The 25,279-nt window shown below is 30.3% G+C and overlaps 1 protein-coding gene across 3 annotated transcripts; it reads right to left on the bottom strand.

Annotated features, from left to right (window-relative positions):
• On the bottom strand, positions 1–23,776 carry LOC141447325 (uncharacterized). Of its 3 annotated transcripts, none has more exons than XM_074114760.1 (6): positions 23,652–23,776; positions 22,787–22,907; positions 19,500–19,630; positions 17,232–17,335; positions 15,825–15,926; positions 1–279 (listed from the first exon to the last, which is right to left on the bottom strand). In XM_074114760.1, exons 1-6 carry the CDS (start codon positions 23,657–23,659, stop codon positions 137–139), a joined length of 609 nt encoding a protein of 202 aa, XP_073970861.1. In that variant the 5' UTR covers positions 23,660–23,776; the 3' UTR covers positions 1–136. The 3 variants fall into 3 exon arrangements, with proteins under 3 accessions (XP_073970861.1, XP_073970862.1, XP_073970863.1); XM_074114761.1 differs by lacking the exon at positions 23,652–23,776 and adding an exon at positions 23,448–23,638; XM_074114762.1 differs by lacking the exon at positions 23,652–23,776 and adding an exon at positions 20,206–20,350.
• Between the last annotated feature and the right edge of the window lie 1,503 nt (positions 23,777–25,279).

Genomic DNA, 25,279 nt, shown 5'->3' on the forward strand with positions numbered 1-25,279 from the left:
TTTTCTCTATAATGTGGTAAATTTAATTATTGCTGTTATTACATTTGACAGTGTTTTCTTATTTATAATTACCACATTAAAATACATATATTTTGCGTTACACTATATGAAAATAGTATATATATTTCCCTCTTTACTATTCATCTGGGTGTTTTTTACAGTCAACTTTTTCTCTAGATTGGAATAAATCGAATTTAATATCTAAAGGATCTAATATTTTTTTAACTGTATCTTGAATTGTATAATCATCACTTTTCCGACCTAGAACCAGAAAAGTACCTGAAAAAAAAGTTAAAATAAATGTTGGTGTCTATAAAGGCAATTGGGAGACAAGTCTTATGTAAATCAACTGTTGCGGATACAATAAAATTAATATACGTATATTTTAGAATATTAGAAATGAAGTAACAAGTACATTCTTGCAAAACTTCACTTCTAATTTAGCTACTCTTTTCGAAATTTTCCATTGGTCAAGGGACCATCAGTGAAAAATTACATGTGGCATAAATGCTCAGTAAAATTGCTCATTTTATTACGTTATACTTTTTAAGAATGGATGATAAAATTGGAGTAGATTCTCTAAGATTACATCTCGGTTTTACAGCCATCCAAAAGACTCATATCTTTAAGAAGGCAAGTAGCTTGGATAACGCCTACAGGGAACTCCTCCAAGAGACTCGCCTGGCCTACAAGTACTTTAAGTAGAACATTGATAACTAGTGATTTTAGTTAAAAATATTTGAACAGTTTATTCTTCAATAAACAGTCAACAAATGAAAATATATTATCCTGTAGATTCATATTAAAATCTATTCCTACTTCAAAACATTTTTTAAGTTAAATGAAATAACGGACGAGAACACCCTTCATCTTCTAACTAAGACCACATTCCCAATATTAGGGGGGATAAAAAGGCTGAAAGGTAGATTAAAGAATACATTTAATGATATCAAAGTTTCTTGTGAAAAACATTCTATTTCCGAGCATGCGAACAACATTAAATCATGAGCCCCTTTTCCACTACAGTTTTAATTTTCAAGTTTCAGCAATTGACAACCATTGTTGAGTTTTATTTTAAATAATAATAATAAATAATTCATTACTCCACAGTTGTTCGTAGTTATCTTTAGCTTAATATATATAATAAATTTATTTTTATTTTTAGTTGCTACTGTGAAGCAAACTTTTACGAAAATTAATTTAATTTAGTTGAAACTGAATGTATATTTTATCAAGACAATAATTTCTATCTTAGACAAATTAACTTCTTATAAAAAATTAATAACTTAATTAGATCTTGTGGATAACTAATTATTTCATTTTACAATTTTCATATAAATACAGCTATGTTGTCAGGGCTAGATTTAGATGAAAAGAGGCCCTAGGCTATTCCACATATAATTATGCCCTTTCACCTCCCATTTTTAAGTTTGTAAATTACATGAGAAATAATGAAAAAATCGCTACTGTTATATATATCAATATATTAAATGTTAATAAATAATATGTTATGTTTTTAAAATAGAGTAATTTTAATTTAGCTAACAATTTGAATGTAGGCCCCTTTTGGTCTTGAGGCCCTAGGCTGAAGCCTAGTTAGCCTATAGAAAAATCCGGCCCTGCCTGAAACTATTCATACCAGAAAAATGCAATTTATGTCGGATATAAAGAAAACGTTTCTCTATCATTCAGTAAAGAATTCATTGAAATCGGATTAATAAAAAGAAAGATATGAAGGTTTGAAATTTGAACCCATTTGAAAACCAGTAAAACTTAACCTTCATTATCTCCGTAACTATTCGTACTAGAAATGTGCAATTTATGTTGCCCATAAAGAAAACATTTCTCTGTTATTCGGTAAAGAAATCATTGAAATTGGACAAATAAAAAGAGAGATATAAAGGTTTGAAATTTGAACCTATTTGAAAATCTCTAAATATTAACCTTTAACATCACTGTAAAACAATACGAAAATATTTTTACAAACTATTATACAATTATAACGAAACGAAAATTTAACTCTAAATATGTCGTTAACTACTCGACAGATTTTTACTAAATTTTCTACAATTATAGACAAAAGTTGTCTCCATATACAGGTGAAATATAAACAATATCCAACGAGTAGTTTTTGAGATATTTGAAGTTAAAGATTTCACAGTTTTTAACGAAACGAAAATTTAACTCTAAATAAGTATCTCGTTAACTACACGACAGATTTTTACGAAATTGTATACAAATATAGACAAAAGATGTCTTCATATACAGGTGATAAATAAACAAATTCCATCGAGTAGTTTTTGAGATATTTGAAGTTAAAGATTTCACAGTTTTTAACGAAACGAAAATTTAACTCTAAATATCTCGTTAACTACACGATAGATTTTTACGAAATTGTATACAAATATAGACAAAAGATGTCTTCATATACAGGTGATAAATAAACAAATTCCATCGAGTAGTTTTTGAGATATTTGAAGTTAAAGATTTCACAGTTTTTAACGAAACGAAAATTTAACTCTAAATATCTCGTTAACTGCTCGACAGATTTTTACTAAATTTTCTACAATTATAGACAAAAGTTGTCTCCATATACAGGTCAAATATAAACAATATCCAACGAGTAGTTTTTGAGATATTTGAAGTTAAAGATTTCACAGTTTCAAACGAAACGAAAATTAAACTCTAAATATCTCGTTAACTACTCGACCGATTTTTACTAAATTTTATACAATTATAGACAAAAGTTGTCTTTATAAACTGGTGATATATAAACAAATTCCATCGAGTAGTTTTTGAGATATTTGAAGTTAAAAATTTCACAGTTTTTAACGAAACGAAAATTTAACTCTAAATATCTCGTTAACTACACGACAGATTTTTACTAAATTTTCTACAATTATAGACAAAAGTTGTCTCCATATACAGATCAAATATAAACAATATCCAACGAGTAGTTTTTGGGATATTTGAAGTTAAAGATTTCACAGTTTCAAACGAAACGAAAATTAAACTCTAAATATCTCGTTAACTACTCGACAGATTTTTACTAAATTTTCCACAATTATAGACAAAAGTTGTCTCCATATACAGGTTAAATATAAACAATATCCATGGAGTAGTTTTTGAGATATTTGAAGTTAAAGATTTCACAGTTTCAAACGAAACGAAAATTTAACTCTAAATATCTCGTTAACTACTCGACAGATTTTTACGAAATTGTATACAAATATAGACAAAAGATGTCTTCATATACAGGTGATAAATAAACAAATTCCATCGAGTAGTTTTTGAGATATTTGAAGTTAAAGATTTCACAGTTTTTAACGAAACGAAAATTTAACTCTAAATATCTCGTTAACTACACGACAGATTTTTACTAAATTTTCTACAATTATAGACAAAAGTTGTCTCCACATACAGGTGAAATATAAACAATATCCAACGAGTAGTTTTTGAGATATTTGAAGTTAAAGATTTCACAGTTTCAAACGAAACGAAAATTAAACTCTAAATATCTCGTTAACTACTCGACAGATTTTTACTAAATTTTATACAATTATAGACAAAAGTTGTCTCCATATACAGGTCAAATATAAACAATATCCAACGAGTAGTTTTTGAGATATTTGAAGTTAAAGATTTCACAGTTTTTAACGAAACGAAAATTTAACTCTAAATATCTCGTTAACTACTCGACAGATTTTTACTAAATTTTCTACAATTATAGACAAAAGTTGTCTCCATATACAGGTCAAATATAAACAATATCCAACGAGTAGTTTTTGAGATATTTGAAGTTAAAGATTTCACAGTTTCAAACGAAACGAAAATTAAACTCTAAATATCTCGTTAACTACTCGACCGATTTTTACTAAATTTTATACAATTATAGACAAAAGTTGTCTCCATATACAGGTCAAATATAAACAATATCCAACGAGTAGTTTTTGAGATATTTGAAGTTAAAGATTTCACAGTTTCAAACGAAACGAAAATTTAACTCTAAATATCTCGTTAACTACTCGACAGATTTTTACTAAATTTTATACAATTATAGACAAAAGTTGTCTCCATATACAGGTCAAATATAAACAAAATCCAACGAGTAGTTTTTGAGATATTTGAAGTTAAAGATTTCACAGTTTTTAACGAAACGAAAATTTAACTCTAAATATCTCGTTAACTACTCGACAGATTTTTACTGAATTTTCTACAATTATAGACAAAAGTGGTCTCCATATACAGGTCAAATATAAACAATATCCAACGAGTAGTTTTTGAGATATTTGAAGTTAAAGATTTCACAGTTTCAAACGAAACGAAAATTAAACTCTAAATATCTAGTTAACTACTCGACCGATTTTTACTAAATTTTATACAATTATAGACAAAAGTTGTCTCCATATACAGGTCAAATATAAACAATATCCAACGAGTAGTTTTTAAGATATTTGAAGTTAAAGATTTCACAGTTTCAAACGAAACGAAAATTTAACTCCAAATATCTCGTTAACTACTCGACAGATTTTTACTAAATTTTATACAATTATAGACAAAAGTTGTCTCCATATACAGGTCAAATATAAACAATATCCAACGAGTAGTTTTTGAGATATTTGAAGTTAAAGATTTCACAGTTTCAAACGAAACGAAAATTTAACTCTAAATATCTCGTTAACTACTCGACAGATTTTTACGAAATTGTATACAAATATAGACAAAAGATGTCTTTATATACAGGTGATAAATAAACAAATTCCATCGAGTAGTTTTTGAGATATTTGAAGTTAAAGATTTCACAGTTTTTAACGAAACGAAAATTTAACTCTAAATATCTCGTTAACTACACGACATATTTTTACTAAATTTTCTACAATTATAGACAAAAGTTGTCTCCATATACAGGTCAAATATAAACAATATCCAACGAGTAGTTTTTGAGATATTTGAAGTTAAAGATTTCACAGTTTCAAACGAAACGAAAATTAAACTCTAAATATCTCGTTAACTACTCGACAGATTTTTACTAAATTTTCTACAATTATAGACAAAAGTTGTCTCCACATACAGGTCAAATATAAACAATATCCAACGAGTAGTTTTTGAGATATTTGAAGTTAAAGATTTCACAGTTTCAAACGAAACGAAAATTTAACTCTAAATATCTCGTTAACTACTCGACAGATTTTTACTAAATTTTATACAATTATAGACAAAAGTTGTCTCCATATACAGGTCAAATATAAACAAAATCCAACGAGTAGTTTTTGAGATATTTGAAGTTAAAGATTTCACAGTTTTTAACGAAACGAAAATTTAACTCTAAATATCTCGTTAACTACTCGACAGATTTTTACTGAATTTTCTACAATTATAGACAAAAGTGGTCTCCATATACAGGTCAAATATAAACAATATCCAACGAGTAGTTTTTGGGATATTTGAAGTTAAAGATTTCACAGTTTTTAACGAAACGAAAACTTAACTCTAAATATCTCGTTAACTACACGATAGATTTTTACGAAATTGTATACAAATATAGACAAAAGATGTCTTCATATACAGGTGATAAATAAACAAATTCCATCGAGTAGTTTTTGAGATATTTGAAGTTAAAGATTTCACAGTTTTTAACGAAACGAAAATTTAACACTAAATATCTCGTTAACTACACGATAGATTTTTACGAAATTGTATACAAATATAGACAAAAGATGTCTTCATATACAGGTGATAAATAAACAAATCCTATCGAGTAGTTTTTGAGATATTTGAAGTTAAAGATTTCTCAGTTTTTAACGAAACGAAAATTTAACTCTAAATATCTCGTTAACTACACGTCAGATTTTTACTAAATTTTATACAATTATAGACAAAAGTTTTCTCCATATACAGGTCAAATCTAAACAATATCCAACGAGCAGTTTTTGAGATATTTGAAGTTAAAGATTTCACAGTTTCAAACGAAACGAAAATTTAACTCTAAATATCTCGTTAACTACTCGACAGATTTTTACTAAATTTTATACAATTATAGACAAAAGTTGTCTCCATTTACAGGTCAAATATAAACAATATCCAACGAGTAGTTTTTGAGATATTTGAAGTTAAAGATTTCACAGTTTCAAACGAAACGAAAATTTAACTCTAAATATCTCGTTAACTACTCGACAGATTTTTACGAAATTGTATACAAATATAGACAAAAGATGTCTTCATATACAGGTGATAAATAAACAAATTCCATCGAGTAGTTTTTGAGATATTTGAAGTTAAAGATTTCACAGTTTTTAACGAAACGAAAATTTAACTCTAAATATCTCGTTAACTACACGACAGATTTTTACTAAATTTTCTACAATTATAGACAAAAGTTGTCTCCATATATAGGTCAAATATAAACAATATCCAACGAGTAGTTTTTGAGATATTTGAAGTTAAATATTTCACAGTTTCAAACGAAACGAAAATTAAACTCTAAATATCTCGTTAACTACTCGACAGATTTTTACTAAATTTTATACAATTATAGACAAAAGTTGTCTCCATATACAGGTCAAATATAAACAATATCCAACGAGTAGTTTTTGAGATATTTGAAGTTAAAGATTTCACAGTTTTTAACGAAACGAAAATTTAACTCTAAATATCTCTTTAACTACACGACAGATTTTTACTAAATTTTCTACAATTATAGACAAAAGTTGTCTCCACATACAGGTCAAATATAAACAATATCCAACGAGTAGTTTTTGAGATATTTGAAGTTAAAGATTTCACAGTTTCAAACGAAACGAAAATTAAACTCTAAATATCTCGTTAACTACTCGACAGATTTTTACTAAATTTTAAACAATTATAGACAAAAGTTGTCTCCATATACAGGTCAAATATAAACAATATCCAACGAGTAGTTTTTGAGATATTTGAAGTTAAAGATTTCACAGTTTCAAACGAAACGAAAATTTAACTCTAAATATCTCGTTAACTACTCGACAGATTTTTACGAAATTGTATACAAATATAGACAAAAGATGTCTTTATATACAGGTGATAAATAAACAAATTCCATCGAGTAGTTTTTGAGATATTTGAAGTTAAAGATTTCACAGTTTTTAACGAAACGAAAATTTAACTCTAAATATCTCGTTAACTACACGACATATTTTTACTAAATTTTCTACAATTATAGACAAAAGTTGTCTCCATATACAGGTCAAATATAAACAATATCCAACGAGTAGTTTTTGAGATATTTGAAGTTAAAGATTTCACAGTTTCAAACGAAACGAAAATTAAACTCTAAATATCTCGTTAACTACTCGACAGATTTTTACTAAATTTTCTACAATTATAGACAAAAGTTGTCTCCACATACAGGTCAAATATAAACAATATCCAACGAGTAGTTTTTGAGATATTTGAAGTTAAAGATTTCACAGTTTCAAACGAAACGAAAATTAAACTCTAAATATCTCGTTAACTACTCGACAGATTTTTACTAAATTTTAAACAATTATAGACAAAAGTTGTCTCCATATAGAGGTCAAATATAAACAATATCCAACGAGTAGTTTTTGAGATATTTGAAGTTAAAGATTTCACAGTTTCAAACAAAACGAAAATTAAACTCTAAATATCTCGTTAACTACTCGACAGATTTTTACTAAATTTTATACAATTATAGACAAAAGTTGTCTCCATATACAGGTCAAATATAAACAATATCCAACGAGTAGTTTTTGGGATATTTGAAGTTAAAGATTTCACAGTTTTTAACGAAACGAAAACTTAACTCTAAATATCTCGTTAACTACACGATAGATTTTTACGAAATTGTATACAAATATAGACAAAAGATGTCTTCATATACAGGTGATAAATAAACAAATTCCATCGAGTAGTTTTTGAGATATTTGAAGTTAAAGATTTCACAGTTTTTAACGAAACGAAAATTTAACACTAAATATCTCGTTAACTACACGATAGATTTTTACGAAATTGTATACAAATATAGACAAAAGATGTCTTCATATACAGGTGATAAATAAACAAATCCTATCGAGTAGTTTTTGAGATATTTGAAGTTAAAGATTTCTCAGTTTTTAACGAAACGAAAATTTAACTCTAAATATCTCGTTAACTACACGTCAGATTTTTACTAAATTTTATACAATTATAGACAAAAGTTTTCTCCATATACAGGTCAAATCTAAACAATATCCAACGAGCAGTTTTTGAGATATTTGAAGTTAAAGATTTCACAGTTTCAAACGAAACGAAAATTTAACTCTAAATATCTCGTTAACTACTCGACAGATTTTTACTAAATTTTATACAATTATAGACAAAAGTTGTCTCCATTTACAGGTCAAATATAAACAATATCCAACGAGTAGTTTTTGAGATATTTGAAGTTAAAGATTTCACAGTTTCAAACGAAACGAAAATTTAACTCTAAATATCTCGTTAACTACTCGACAGATTTTTACGAAATTGTATACAAATATAGACAAAAGATGTCTTCATATACAGGTGATAAATAAACAAATTCCATCGAGTAGTTTTTGAGATATTTGAAGTTAAAGATTTCACAGTTTTTAACGAAACGAAAATTTAACTCTAAATATCTCGTTAACTACACGACAGATTTTTACTAAATTTTCTACAATTATAGACAAAAGTTGTCTCCATATATAGGTCAAATATAAACAATATCCAACGAGTAGTTTTTGAGATATTTGAAGTTAAATATTTCACAGTTTCAAACGAAACGAAAATTAAACTCTAAATATCTCGTTAACTACTCGACAGATTTTTACTAAATTTTATACAATTATAGACAAAAGTTGTCTCCATATACAGGTCAAATATAAACAATATCCAACGAGTAGTTTTTGAGATATTTGAAGTTAAAGATTTCACAGTTTTTAACGAAACGAAAATTTAACTCTAAATATCTCTTTAACTACACGACAGATTTTTACTAAATTTTCTACAATTATAGACAAAAGTTGTCTCCACATACAGGTCAAATATAAACAATATCCAACGAGTAGTTTTTGAGATATTTGAAGTTAAAGATTTCACAGTTTCAAACGAAACGAAAATTAAACTCTAAATATCTCGTTAACTACTCGACAGATTTTTACTAAATTTTAAACAATTATAGACAAAAGTTGTCTCCATATACAGGTCAAATATAAACAATATCCAACGAGTAGTTTTTGAGATATTTGAAGTTAAAGATTTCACAGTTTCAAACGAAACGAAAATTTAACTCTAAATATCTCGTTAACTACTCGACAGATTTTTACGAAATTGTATACAAATATAGACAAAAGATGTCTTTATATACAGGTGATAAATAAACAAATTCCATCGAGTAGTTTTTGAGATATTTGAAGTTAAAGATTTCACAGTTTTTAACGAAACGAAAATTTAACTCTAAATATCTCGTTAACTACACGACATATTTTTACTAAATTTTCTACAATTATAGACAAAAGTTGTCTCCATATACAGGTCAAATATAAACAATATCCAACGAGTAGTTTTTGAGATATTTGAAGTTAATGATTTCACAGTTTCAAACGAAACGAAAATTAAACTCTAAATATCTCGTTAACTACTCGACAGATTTTTACTAAATTTTCTACAATTATAGACAAAAGTTGTCTCCACATACAGGTCAAATATAAACAATATCCAACGAGTAGTTTTTGAGATATTTGAAGTTAAAGATTTCACAGTTTCAAACGAAACGAAAATTAAACTCTAAATATCTCGTTAACTACTCGACAGATTTTTACTAAATTTTAAACAATTATAGACAAAAGTTATCTCCATATAGAGGTCAAATATAAACAATATCCAACGAGTAGTTTTTGAGATATTTGAAGTTAAAGATTTCACAGTTTCAAACAAAACGAAAATTAAACTCTAAATATCTCGTTAACTACTCGACAGATTTTTACTAAATTTTATACAATTATAGACAAAAGTTGTCTCCATATACAGGTCAAATATAAACAATATCCAACGAGTAGTTTTTGGGATATTTGAAGTTAAAGATTTCACAGTTTTTAACGAAACGAAAACTTAACTCTAAATATCTCGTTAACTACACGATAGATTTTTACGAAATTGTATACAAATATAGACAAAAGATGTCTTCATATACAGGTGATAAATAAACAAATTCCATCGAGTAGTTTTTGAGATATTTGAAGTTAAAGATTTCACAGTTTTTAACGAAACGAAAATTTAACACTAAATATCTCGTTAACTACACGATAGATTTTTACGAAATTGTATACAAATATAGACAAAAGATGTCTTCATATACAGGTGATAAATAAACAAATCCCATCGAGTAGTTTTTGAGATATTTGAAGTTAAAGATTTCTCAGTTTTTAACGAAACGAAAATTTAACTCTAAATATCTCGTTAACTACACGTCAGATTTTTACTAAATTTTATACAATTATAGACAAAAGTTTTCTCCATATACAGGTCAAATCTAAACAATATCCAACGAGCAGTTTTTGAGATATTTGAAGTTAAAGATTTCACAGTTTCAAACGAAACGAAAATTTAACTCTAAATATCTCGTTAACTACTCGACAGATTTTTACTAAATTTTATACAATTATAGACAAAAGTTGTCTCCATTTACAGGTCAAATATAAACAATATCCAACGAGTAGTTTTTGAGATATTTGAAGTTAAAGATTTCACAGTTTCAAACGAAACGAAAATTTAACTCTAAATATCTCGTTAACTACTCGACAGATTTTTACGAAATTGTATACAAATATAGACAAAAGATGTCTTCATATACAGGTGATAAATAAACAAATTCCATCGAGTAGTTTTTGAGATATTTGAAGTTAAAGATTTCAAAGTTTTTAACGAAACGAAAATTTAACTCTAAATATCTCGTTAACTACACGACAGATTTTTACTAAATTTTCTACAATTATAGACAAAAGTTGTCTCCATATATAGGTCAAATATAAACAATATCCAACGAGTAGTTTTTGAGATATTTGAAGTTAAATATTTCACAGTTTCAAACGAAACGAAAATTAAACTCTAAATATCTCGTTAACTACTCGACAGATTTTTACTAAATTTTATACAATTATAGACAAAAGTTGTCTCCATATACAGGTCAAATATAAACAATATCCAACGAGTAGTTTTTGAGATATTTGAAGTTAAAGATTTCACAGTTTTTAACGAAACGAAAATTTAACTCTAAATATCTCTTTAACTACACGACAGATTTTTACTAAATTTTCTACAATTATAGACAAAAGTTGTCTCCACATACAGGTCAAATATAAACAATATCCAACGAGTAGTTTTTGAGATATTTGAAGTTAAAGATTTCACAGTTTCAAACGAAACGAAAATTAAACTCTAAATATCTCGTTAACTACTCGACAGATTTTTACTAAATTTTAAACAATTATAGACAAAAGTTGTCTCCATATACAGGTCAAATATAAACAATATCCAACGAGTAGTTTTTGAGATATTTGAAGTTAAAGATTTCACAGTTTCAAACAAAACGAAAATTAAACTCTAAATATCTCGTTAACTACTCGACAGATTTTTACTAAATTTTATACAATTATAGACAAAAGTTGTCTCCATACACAGGTCAAATATAAACAATATCCAACGAGTAGTTTTTGGGATATTTGAAGTTAAAGATTTCACAGTTTTTAACGAAACGAAAACTTAACTCTAAATATCTCGTTAACTACACGATAGATTTTTACGAAATTGTATACAAATATAGACAAAAGATGTCTTCATATACAGGTGATAAATAAACAAATTCCATCGAGTAGTTTTTGAGATATTTGAAGTTAAAGATTTCACAGTTTTTAACGAAACGAAAATTTAACTCTAAATATCTCGTTAACTACACGATAGATTTTTACGAAATTGTATACAAATATAGACAAAAGATGTCTTCATATACAGGTGATAAATAAACAAATCCCATCGAGTAGTTTTTGAGATATTTGAAGTTAAAGATTTCTCAGTTTTTAACGAAACGAAAATTTAACTCTAAATATCTCGTTAACTACACGTCAGATTTTTACTAAATTTTATACAATTATAGACAAAAGTTTTCTCCATATACAGGTCAAATCTAAACAATATCCAACGAGCAGTTTTTGAGATATTTGAAGTTAAAGATTTCACAGTTTCAAACGAAACGAAAATTTAACTCTAAATATCTCGTTAACTACTCGACAGATTTTTACTAAATTTTATACAATTATAGACAAAAGTTGTCTCCATTTACAGGTCAAATATAAACAATATCCAACGAGTAGTTTTTGAGATATTTGAAGTTAAAGATTTCACAGTTTCTAACGAAACGAAAATTTAACTCTAAATATCTCGTTAACTACTCGACAGATTTTTACGAAATTGTATACAAATATAGACAAAAGATGTCTTCATATACAGGTGATAAATAAACAAATTCCATCGAGTAGTTTTTGAGATATTTGAAGTTAAAGATTTCACAGTTTTTAACGAAACGAAAATTTAACTCTAAATATCTCGTTAACTACACGACAGATTTTTACTAAATTTTCTACAATTATAGACAAAAGTTGTCTCCATATATAGGTCAAATATAAACAATATCCAACGAGTAGTTTTTGAGATATTTGAAGTTAAATATTTCACAGTTTCAAACGAAACGAAAATTAAACTCTAAATATCTCGTTAACTACTCGACAGATTTTTACTAAATTTTATACAATTATAGACAAAAGTTGTCTCCATATACAGGTCAAATATAAACAATATCCAACGAGTAGTTTTTGAGATATTTGAAGTTAAAGATTTCACAGTTTTTAACGAAACGAAAATTTAACTCTAAATATCTCGTTAACTACACGACAGATTTTTACTAAATTTTCTACAATTATAGACAAAAGTTGTCTCCACATACAGGTCAAATATAAACAATATCCAACGAGTAGTTTTTGAGATATTTGAAGTTAAAAATTTCACAGTTTTTAACGAAACGAAAATTTAACTCTAAATATCTCGTTAACTACACGACAGATTTTTACTAAATTTTCTACAATTATAGACAAAAGTTGTCTCCATATACAGGTCAAATATAAACAATATCCAACGAGTAGTTTTTGAGATATTTGAAGTTAAAGATTTCACAGTTTCAAACGAAACGAAAATTTAACTCTAAATATCTCGTTAACTACTCGACAGATTTTTACGAAATTTTATACAATTATAGACAAAGGTTGTCTCCATATACAGGTTAAATATAAACAATATCCATGGAGTAGTTTTTGAGATATTTGAAGTTAAAGATTTCACAGTTTCAAACGAAACGAAAATTTAACTCTAAATATCTCGTTAACTACTCGACAGATTTTTATGAAATTTTATACAATTATAGACAGAGGTTGTCTACATAATATACAAGTGAAATATAAACAAAATCCATCGAGTAGTTTTTGAGATATTTGAAGTTAATGATTTGGTTTTTTTTTTTCTCGATAACGGCTCCTACGATTGCTTTAAACTCTCCTCGCATACGAGATCTGTAACTTTTAACTAGATCCATTTTCCAGGGAAATTAGATTAAGGTTACTTCTGCGAAAAGAGGGTATGTAAGACCAGGGCCGGATTTAGATGAAATGAGGCCCTAGGCTATTCCACTTAGAAGGCTTTTTCACCTCCCATTTTTAAGTTTGTAAATTACGAGTACATCAGAAATAATAAAAAAATCACTGCTGTGATATATATCAATATGTTCCCTGTTTTAAAATAGAGTAATTTTAATTTTGCTAACAATTTGAATGTTGGCCCCTCTTGATCTTGAGGCCCTAGGCTGAAGCCTAGGTAGCCTATAGGATAGTCCGGCCTTGTATGTTGTATATAAATAATAATTTAATCTTTATTAAATAGTATTCTAAGAGAAGGCAAATCGGTACATTTAATCTGGATTAAGGGCTACACAGGTCTGAGAGGAAATGAAATCGTGGATCGTAAAGCCAAGGAAGCGATCTCCTTACAACATACAAGTTCATACTCAATTTTAGTCTCCGATATTAAAAATTATGCAAAAGCAGAGTGCTGTTCCGAATAGCAGCTGATATACAAATTGTCAAAGGCGGGAAAAGGCCCAATTGTACACAGCCATACAATCTAGTGTCCTCAAAAGTCCTTGGTTTTTCAGATGTAAGAACTACAATAGGAAGTTTGTTAGCACAGTCATTAGAATGAGGTTTAATCACAATTATTCGCCGCACCATCTAGCCAGGATTGGTGAGGAAACAACGCACAAGTGTTCGTGTACTTCTGGAATAATAGCGGACGCCAAACGTCTAATTCTGGGAATGTGCCAACAATACTGTAACGAAGTTGACCTGGGCAGAGAAGAAAGGCCTAGATTGTTCTAAGGGTTGAGCGACCAAAGTCGGTAACTGGCCACCACTGTGTAAACAAAAGGCCGGTCTCTACCTGAGCTGGAAAAGAAAAGGGCTAGACTGTTCTAGGAGTTTAGTGACCGTAGCCTGTAACGGTCCACCGCTGTGTAAAAGCCAGCTAAGGGAGCGGCCCTAGTTGGGGTGGTGGCAGTATGTGTTTTACAGCCAATGAGCGGCAGGTGGGAGTGAGACAGACGGAGTTGGAGTGAGACAGAGAGTTGGAGAAGGGCGACCCCAGTTGGGGTGGAGGCGGTATGTTTTCCTCAGCCAGTGAGCGGCAGGTGGGCGTGAGACAGACGGAGTGGGGCAGTCTCAGTTAAAGGGAGGCAGACACAGCTGGAGAAGTCAGTTTTGAGTTAGTCTTTGAGAGATAGTTTGGAGAGACACTTTGGAAGGAACAATTTGAGAGAGTCAGTGTTGTGGAGTGCTTCGGTGTTAGCTAGTTGGGCAGTTAGTCAGTTAGTGAGTAGAGCTTTGTTAGTGCAGCTGAGACTAGTGCAATTCGGTGCAGTGCGGACCAGTTGTGGAACAGTTTTGTGGCGTTACGTAGTGAGTAAGTAACAGTAAACTGTTGTGACTGTTGTAAATGGTAACTGTAATGAATAGCGTTAGTTGCTTGTAAATGTTAATGTGTTAATAAATCAGGTTATTACTTACAAATTTAGCGAGTTTTATTATTTATCAAACCCACATATTATTAAATTAACTAGTGGCAGGCACTAGTTGTAGCTGTGAAGTTTTTAGTAAAAGATAGAAAAACTTTACAATACTAAAGGAAGAGAACGATTATGGAGGGCTGTGATAGCGACTGGCTGTCCCTTAACAGCCATCCTAAGCCCTATTCTTGCATCTGATTATGGCAACATTACTCAGAACTCTGACTTCATAAAAAAACAACAGGATAACTATAGAGTTATAGAAGTAATCAAAATACTAAAGACGCTCTTCATGTATAGGGTTTATAGAGTAGACAACTAAGAAAGCAAAAACCAAAACTCAGAATAATTTAAACAATGGATGTAAAGAAGACAGCACAACGTATACATTTATATAAGAATAGAATCATCGATTTTATGCTGTTTGTAGATTATTGATAATATATTAACACGCAAAAATATTTCTTCGAACATCCAATATTTAAATGGCTGATTTGCTAGGTTCAAGAGGCCAAAAACAAGGAAAATATATTTCTACAATATTTTTTATAGGAAAAAAATGTATGTAACTTTGTAACTCCAACTTTTTAAATAGAATAGTTATTTAAATAGAATTTAAAAAATCTAGCTTAAGTTATACTTTTAAAAAATATGTAAAACTTTTTTTTACCTAATTTGATTGTCCCGTTAGATAAACACTGATGAACTATTGAAAAACTGTCGTAATCAGTTACAAGTACAACACCATCAAAAGTGACCGGATGCTTTTTCTCTGGAATTAGAAATCAGAAGTTAATTATCAGGTTTTTCTCTAAGTAATTGTTTTAGAAACCTCTATTCAGCGCGAACACAACCTAAACACTCCTACGACTGTCTCTTATCAGTATTCTCATAGTTCAAACTCATAAATCATCATTTTATTAACCATTCATTGCATTAAAATGAAACCTTACTGACTAGCCCATTATTCTCGTTTTATTACAGTTTTTACAGTAATGCTTTAGAAGACATCTTAGGTGGAACATCTATTGTGTGAGAGGGTCTTATTGTGAAATTAAAAGAAACAATCGATTTAGCATATAGGGCTCAGGGAAGATCTAAGCAATACTGGACACACCCTCGTTAGCACTTAAACTACTGAAGATGAGCATACAGGTGGCCAAGTGCCTTTCCTGGGGGCCAGTGGGCTTGTATAAACATGCTGACTCAGTTCCGTCGAAGCAGTAATGTAAATAGATCCAAATAGCGAAATGGTTAAAAAGATCACTTTGAGTTATGCTCTGTTATGTCCTTTGAAGTTGCAAATGCTCCCAGTTCGATAATAATTAGAATTAATTGGTTTCCAGAATGATTCTGTTTTAAAAGACAAATATCAAAAAGTAGGAATTCCCAGAATATATTCTTGTTTAGGCAAGAAATGCCTGTAAATTAAAAGATTTGCTGCACAAATTTTATGTAATATTTTAGTACTTACTTGTGTGAACAACTAGTTTCGTCCAAGAAATTAAATAAAACGGCAAACAGAACTAGATTAATTGATAAACATCTACCTGCCTTAAATGAAAATTGTCTGTCCTCAGTCTTTGAACCCAGTATTGGAAACTAGTATGAGGAAAACGCTGGCAAGTTTTGGGTAAAAAAGAATAATTTTTGTTTTAAAAATACATTAAATAAATACAATTATATTGTAGTGTTTTAAATATCCTATCCATATTCCTGAATCCTCACTTCAGAATATAAATTTAACAAAACTTGTTAAATGTGTTGTGGCCCGCGTGAATATTGCCTGTTTCACCAAATGACCCGTTTTAATTGAGTTTGACACCCCTGAACTAGAAGATGCTGCAATACTCGTATAACCAATAAATCGCGCAGGTCAATCCCCAAGGAGTCACATATAATTATGTTTTATATACATGATAAAACATTGCATTAGACAACGATGTATACCACTGAAACTAATTTAAATTATTTGTTTTTTGGTAATTTGAACTTTGATAATTTAAGAGTTCTAATTTTAATTTTCAAGTTATAATTAAAAATAAATTGTAGTTTTCATTTTAGTGGATTTACTTACTGTCTTTATTGTCATTCACTTTTTCACAAATCAAAGTATATTTCCCTTTTGTATCGTTTTCACTGCCATTACAGTGGATTGAAGCGAATTTTGGCTTGTTTTCTCTGTGAAAAAAAAGTTCATTAATTACTAAAACGTCAATTAAACGACTCAATAAAGCCTTAAACGAAGAGTTAACTTATCGCTTCTTTAAAAATTTGTTGGTTGGCCACGGTTCTTGATTCGGTCCAGGCTGAATGTTTATATAATAACCTAACCTTAACCTCTTGGAGGTTTTTTTTTTTCTTTTCAAAGCAGGATTGACACAGAAAAATTCCCAAAAGATTTTCTTTCCCTTATTCCTTGATTGATTATGCTGCAAGAGTTACTTAGCAATATTTAGCAAGCACCTAAGCGATGGGATGAGTTACGCTAAGTACATACAATAGGCAAAAAAAGTATTTGCACACCCTGTTATTTTAAGGTTTCATATAAAAAAAAATTCGCTTTTTTACCCAAATTACGTTTATTTAACTTCTTAAATCAAGCACTATAAGATGATAAATATAAATATGCAAAAGAGTCAAATAAATTAAGTATAAAGAACATAATGTTATTTTATACTGCAAAAAAAGTATTTGCACACCTAGTTAAACATTTCAAAAACTAATTTGGTTGACCCATAACCAATCATAACATTGTCCTTAATATTTAGTGTGCATCCCTTTAGCTTCAATTACGGCTTGTAACGCCTTGGCATTGATTCAACTAAATTTCTTGTCACCTCATCTGATAAATTGTTCCAGGAATCAACTAACACCTGTCTTAAGTGCTCCTTACTTGTAATAGAGGTCTGGCGGACTTTCCTGTCCACAATATGCCACAGATTTTCAATTGGGTTCAGGTCTGGTGATTGAGGTGGGTTCAGTAATCTTCTTGGGGGATTATAAAGGAGCCATTCTTTTGTAATGTTGGCCGTATGTTCTAGATGGTTATTCTGCTGGAAATGAAAATCGTTCTCCAAACATAATTTTACAGCACTTGCCTTCAAGTTGCCTCGCAACACCTCCAAATAAGACCGAGCTGTTATTATGCCCTCAATAACTTCTAAATTACCCACCCCAGAGTAAGCCATACAGCCCCAAACCAAGATATTTCCTCCTCCATGCTCAACAGTTTTTAATATATTTTTTGTATTCAAACCAGTTTTATTTCTTCTCCAGATTGTTATTACATTTTGTGGTTTAAAAACCTCAATCTTGCTTCCATCAGAAAAAAATAATTTTTTCCCGAAATTCAACAGGTTTTTTAACAAATTCTCTGGCGAACTCAAGACGTTTTTTCCTATTAACCTCACTAATAAATGGCTTTTTTAAGGGTCGCCTGCCTCGTATGCCTTTATTGTGAAGGACGTTTGTTATTGTTTGAGGTGTAACCGTCTTTCCTGAACAAGACGCCAGGTCATGCGCAAGTTTTTGAGCGCTGTGAGTTGGTTTCCTCAGCGTGTCTTTGAAGACCTTCCTCCTCTCCCGTTCATTTAAGGCTCTTGGTCGACCTGTTCGCTGTTTATTTTCTGTTGTTCCTCTTTCAATGATATACCTCACTGTTAAAAACGATAAAATTACTTTATTTCCGATTTCTCTATTACTGTTTCCAGCATGATGTAATATAAGCACTTCCTGTTTCACACTCACAGGAATTTTTCTAGATTTTGGAGCCATCTCAATGCACTAGTTGAAAACACAATAAAAACTAATGAATCTAGTAAAGGGAGTATAGACAGTACCAAAGGTGACGTTAATCCTCTTTTGTTAGGGCATTTGTTTTATTTACATGTCAAGAAATCCCAAATTACAGCTGAGCAAATACTTTTTTTGCAGTATAAAATAACATTATGTTCTTTATACTTAATTTATTTGACTCTTTTGCATATTTATATTTATCATCTTATAGTGCTTGATTTAAGAAGTTAAATAAACGTAATTTGGGTAAAAAAGCGAATTTTTTTTTATATGAAACCTTGAGATAACAGGGTGTGCAAATACTTTTTTTGCCTATTGTATATTAAGTATAGGGGAAATCCCGCAACTTACTAAAAGGGATCGATACAATAAAACTATTCTGTACAGTCATTATAACAATTTTATATAGTCATTGATTTTCTAATCATGAACCATTCGATTTAAAGGTGAACATGGCCATAGTTTATTGATTTTATTTTTCTTATAATAAGTAAATAAATGGAACAAACAAAACAAGTAAAACAAATAAAATAAGAAAAACTGTTACTTTGTTAATGAATATCCATAAACTTCGTTATTCAAGGTGCCATCCGACTTTAATGTCATTTTTAGTGTTTTGCAGACACTTGTGGGCTTCCCATACTGGCTATACATTCCATACCAAGTTCCACTAAAATACTATATTTAATAAAAAAGGAAAAGAAAAATTTTAAATATTCTTCAAAATTTTAAAAGAGTCTTTAGTTTTGATAATGATTAGAAAAACTAGAACTATTAGATAAACTAGTACTTCTTCCTTAGTAGGGCGTTATGACCTGTCAATAAATACTTCTTATTATTTGGGAGTAAGTCCTGTTCTAAGTAATACCACGAGATATTTTCTTTAAATAGTTTTAACCATTTAAATATCGGATAAAATTGAGTTACCAATCATGGTGTTGAGCCACTTTAAATTGTTTAGGTAAAATACAAAAAGGAGAGTGATCCAACTGGCTATTTGCAAGTGGGTTGGTTAAAACAATTTCAAGTCGGATTTTGGTCCGGTTAACTGTTACGTCTACTGTTAGTAAACTGTTCCTTGGACTATGATTTAAAAAAACTAGAAACTGCTTAATGCTTGGGCATGCAAGTCCAATTTACTATCTGAATTTAATTACTAAATACATCGTAATTTAAATAGTGAATAATGGTTGACGCTGAACATTTCTTATTGACTAAGATCTAAGGGACGTTATGGTACCGCTGAAACTGACCTAGAACGATAATCAGCTTCACATAAAAATACCCTTGAAGGTGCCTCAGATGGGATAACTTTACGTCGAGAATGGTGGGTCCTATAATAGAAATTTAGGCGAAAGGAAGTAAAATAAAACTCTCTCTCTCTTAGATTAAAATAATCTGAAACAGACACTTTTATTTAATAAGAAGAAAAAAAGAAATCAGTACAAATGGAAAAAGAAAATGGAAATATACTTTTACTGTAAAATTCTTAAGCTAACAGTAACGACTTAAAATTAAAAGAAAACTATTTTCAAAGTACAATAGTTCTTAAACCTACGCAAGAAATGTTCGTTAATCAAATGCACAAAGTGAACTTCGTTACACAAAAGAAAGGTAGGAGATGGAAATTTTATGGTAAGCAGCTGCATTTGTCAGGCAGAGAAAATCATGGTCTATTATCGACTGTAAACTCTACACGATGTATTGCAGTCTAACGGCCAGTTAGAGATTCCTCCAGTTTAAAGTTATAATAAAAGATAGCTAACTAGTACAGCCTATGCTATCTAGCGAATATTTTTGTAACAATGCTGTAGTGAACATTTTTACCTAAAATATTTTTGGAAGATAAAGAAATAAGTATTAGAGAATGATTTACTATCTTTGTTTATTTTTAAAAAAATTATTTTTCTGTGGTGCTAGATGAACAAAAATTGGCGTCAGTGATCTAATAATTAGGATTTTAAAAGACAACCTTTCGCACAAGCTTATTATGTGCTTTACCGTTTCTGTCTTTGATGGCACTTTCTTCCTCTATCATTGTACATTGTAGGTACCTTAATTATGTACCTTTCATATTTTCTGGCGTGGATAACTTGATTCTGGATCATTGTCATAAAACTCTTCGCCTCAGCAATTAAACTTCTCAAGAGAGCCGAGCCATCTTATTTACTTAAGTGTGCTGGCCGTGTAGTGACATGATATTTCAGACTTCAGCAGATAACTCCGCGGCTCGAATGTTATAAATTCACAAGTTTAAACTTAACTTCTGCCTTACGTATGCTAATGTGCAACTATGATTCTTCTTCTTTCGATCGTCGAAATATTTCTGTATTATTCATTTTTTTTTCTTTTTTTTTTTTTTTGCGCATCAACAGCTGAGGTTATTAGCGCCTCTAATATCTGTTCTTGTAACCCATGCGCATCCGACGCTGAACCTTGACCAGCAAGGTTAGTGGAGCTCCAGGTAACGAACAATGCCTCCATACATCCCCTCTTACATCATCGACTCAGTCGACGAGGGGGAGGGTGGATACATAGTTGCCATCCCTTACATTTTCCTCATTTCGGGGTTATCTAAACCCTTAGGTATGCCTCTTATCAGTAAGATAAATTAAAATAATTGTAAGTAAATTATCGATGTGCTTCCCTATAGTATATCATGTAGACTCAACTCGTTTATTTCTTGGCCATAAGGTTATTTGCTCTTGAAGGGAAGTACTTTTATAAATATTCCTTCCCCTGTTAATAGTCCTTAATTCTAACTGGGTGTAGTACTCTTATAAATATTCCTACACCCGCTACAATAGCTATACCTACAACTAAATACTATACAGTTATACAATCATTCACGCCAATAAATACATTCACGCTAATAAAAATAAACATGCTAATAAATACAAACATGCTAATAAATACATACACGCTAATAAATACATTTATACCAATAAAATTCTTTCACTTTACATTTACACTTTGGGAAGAGTACTCGATATTCCTCTTCCCTTTAACCTCTAAACCTAAACCTAATCTAATCTAAATTTGGTGATACATATTTATTCTCTTCAAGAAAGCAAATAACCTTTTTGTATATGAAGACCCTTCTTGCAACGTTGCGCGCAAATCATGTGGCAGGCCTGCTGCTTCTCTATCTTGACGAAGTGCCTGACACCCTTCCAACACATGCCAAACTGAAAGTCTCTCTCTGCACCGTGAGCACCTCGGTTTTCTAGCACCTAGAAGGAGGTACCCATGAGTAGTTCGTGTGTGCCCAATTCTTAGCCTCGTCAATATTACTGATTCTCGCCGCGGGAGGTTCTCAGCTGGTATGCATCGTACTAGTGGTTTAATGTCTTTCAATTTTGCTAAAATGGCGTCCCACTGATGCTGCCATTTCATAATTAATCTTTCTTTAATGTGGCATCGCAGGTCAGTGGGGCGAATAGGTATGGCAACGTGTGTATGTTTGCAGGCGGCACTCTTTGCTGCCTGGTCCGCTGTTTCGTTGCCAGTTATTCCTATGTGGCCTGGCACCCATGTAACATGCTTTATTTTTTTTTTTTTTTTTTTTTTTTTTTTTTTTTTTTTTTTGCGCATCAACAGCTGAGGTTATTAGCGCCCGGAGCTTTTTCCAGTGCACTGCCGGCCTCCGGACAGTGTTCTCTCGTTACAGACAACACTGTCCATCACCGGACAGTGAGCTGTAAGAAGCTCCTAGGAAGATGCTTTGTTATTATTATTATTATTATTTTATCGCATAGCTAACAAGACTAGAGCGTCATAACTAATCATTATTATTATTACAAGCATAAAAAAGATAATATTAGGTTTACTTGCCCTTTTTGAATCAAGGTTTGTCATTGGGGGAATCTCTTCACAACCAATATTTCGTAAGTATTGTAAATTGTTATCGTTGTTTACGCCAGAAAAAATTACAAAAACTGTTAGAATGAAGAATCTGTAAATAAAAATTAATGATGGGTAACCTTATTCGTTCCAATCTCCTGAAAGCCTAGTGGAAGCCTAATTTTAAGAGAAGCCGTTTTGTTCTGGATCCCCTCACTAAGGGGCCTCCTAAAGCAGACATGGACAAAGGGGGTGCTCTAAGAAATGAGTTTCACAATAGATCCTCTGGGATCGCTGTGGTTTAAGATTTCAGGCCAACCCTCGTAGAATCTAGTCTAAGAAGCGAGTCTCTTCCCACAATACATTCTAGGGGATTTAATGTACCAACAAGGTCTTATATATATTATTAAAAGAAAAATCTCATTCCTGTTTTTACCAGCACTGAATTTTAGACACTTGACACTTTTAGGCTGTGATATCCTTTGGATTAAAAAATCAAGAACCTTAAATTGTAAGTTAACAATTGGAGAGCCATTATACAGATATTACAGACCGTAAAAAAAAAAAAAATGTAAAAATTAAGGTCGATAGATCGTCTAGAAGGTTCGAAGAAAACAATCTGAAATCTGAGAAAACAATATTAATGACTAACTTCATGCTGAAAGTTTGAGTTTTGGCCGCAGTTTTTCAGTTATGTTCCATAGATTGTAGCCCACAAGTCTCATAATTCGGACGATTCAGACTTTTGAGAAATACCAGCATAATGCAGTTATAATTATTCAATAAAATTGAATAAAAGAATCTCAATCATTAACTTATGATTTTTAAATGAATTTTATAAATCTTTTATACTCACGTCTTCATGGTAGAGAGGTTAAATTAACTGTCTCTGAATTTTAACTATAGCCGTACAATTTATCTTTCATTGTCCAACATTATTAAATTTTTTATTACTCCAATAAGAGCCGAAATGGTTCAAATTTAATTATTGCTAATAATTGCCAATTGAATTATTGTTTATTGTTTAAGTGTTTGAGAATTAATAAGAGAAACAGAAGCTATAAATTTGTTTCTAATTTATTTTTGAGGCCTAAACTACTTAACACATCCTTTTCTATTTTGAGTTTTGACAAAAAAATAAACGTTTTGAAGTCGCAAATGGCATCTTCTTTTTAGCCAAATTCACTATAATCAATAAAATTATATAAACATTAAGAATTTTTCAACACTAAATTAGCAAAGCAAACGTGAATGTATGAGCATAAATTCAAGAAATAAAAACAAATTTAGGTGATCAGCTTTAACTATCAAAAAGCTTATAGTTTTCTTGCTAAAGACCTGCGAAAAGTTTATGACGGAGTTGTTATTGAATAACCTTTGTACAATGTTATTTAGGGCTTGAATCCAATTGCATTTTTAACATGGAAACTTAAATTATTTGGACTAAAGGCTTCTAGAGTAAATGGCTTGTTTTGTTCCAGTCTATTGGTTCGCTATTCCCAAATAACGCAGCTTAGCAAAGCAAGTTATATTCTACGAAGATGCTTTCCAAAAGTGTAATATGTAGTGAGTAAGGCCATGATCTTTGTTAGCTTTCTCGTTCTGCTAAGACAATAGGTTGAGCCCCAGTCTTTTCAGGCGTTTTAGAATGATTTTGAGAGTGTCTCAAACATGTTCTGCTTCACCAACAAAATGTATGCTAGCGTGAAGACAATTTTTCAATGCCTCTACAGGTATTTTAATAAAAAAGCCTACAAAAGTTTGGGGTGCCTGTAGAATCTTTTTCTTGAATCAATCAATCTGCTTTCTCGTTACCTTCAATGCATTTACACCTTGACAACTCAAGTTAGCCTTAAATGTGGTAAATGACCCCTAAATGCAGGGCCACCACTTTATACTTTCAAATTCTTTAGGGTGGCCTAACTATCTAAGCAGTGGTTTCTCTCTGGATTATCAATTCACTGAAAATGGTTCAATAACATAAATAGTGACCAGGTTTAAATTAGTTGCAAATATTCCTAAAAACTTAAAGAATTTGAAATGGATTTCCTATATGTTCTTTTAGTATTGGACGATTTCTCTCTTTTGATTATACTACCTTAATTAATTTAAGCCATAAACTTATCGAAAATCTATAAACTTTCTTTAAAGAACTTTTTTATATTTTTAAATCAAAGAAATTTTAAATAGCAAATCAAAGTCAAATCATATATTCAATCAATCATAAACTTTAAACTTCTTTGTTTTTTAAAATCATTGTTAATTAAAAACGCCAACTTTTATCACACAATAAATTTTATAAAGAATGATTATTGTTTAAAATTCAGCTTTATTGTTATTGTTACTTCAATTAATAGCCTATTCAAGAAAACACAATAAGCTGAAGTTAGGAGACCAATCTTTGAGTCAGCCAAAACATTGTTCTGTTTTGGAGAATCACAATAATTTAGATGAGTAACACTGAACTGTCACTTCAAAAATTTA

Source organism: Rhodnius prolixus, unplaced genomic scaffold (assembly GCF_049639745.1).
Source record: "Rhodnius prolixus isolate KJV_2025 unplaced genomic scaffold, Rpr scaffold_7, whole genome shotgun sequence".
Classification (NCBI taxonomy): domain Eukaryota; kingdom Metazoa; phylum Arthropoda; class Insecta; order Hemiptera; family Reduviidae; genus Rhodnius; species Rhodnius prolixus.

What these genes read in the sequence shown, in the direction of transcription:
- LOC141447325 (XM_074114760.1), bottom strand. An exon ending in AGTGAATGACAATAAAGACA is followed by an intron (nt 15,927 to 17,231) that starts GTAAGTAAATCC and finishes TTCTAATTCCAG; the next exon opens with AGAAAAAGCATCCGGTCACT. An exon ending in TAACGGGACAATCAAATTAG is followed by an intron (nt 280 to 15,824) that starts GTAAAAAAAAGT and finishes CTTTTTTTTCAG; the next exon opens with GTACTTTTCTGGTTCTAGGT.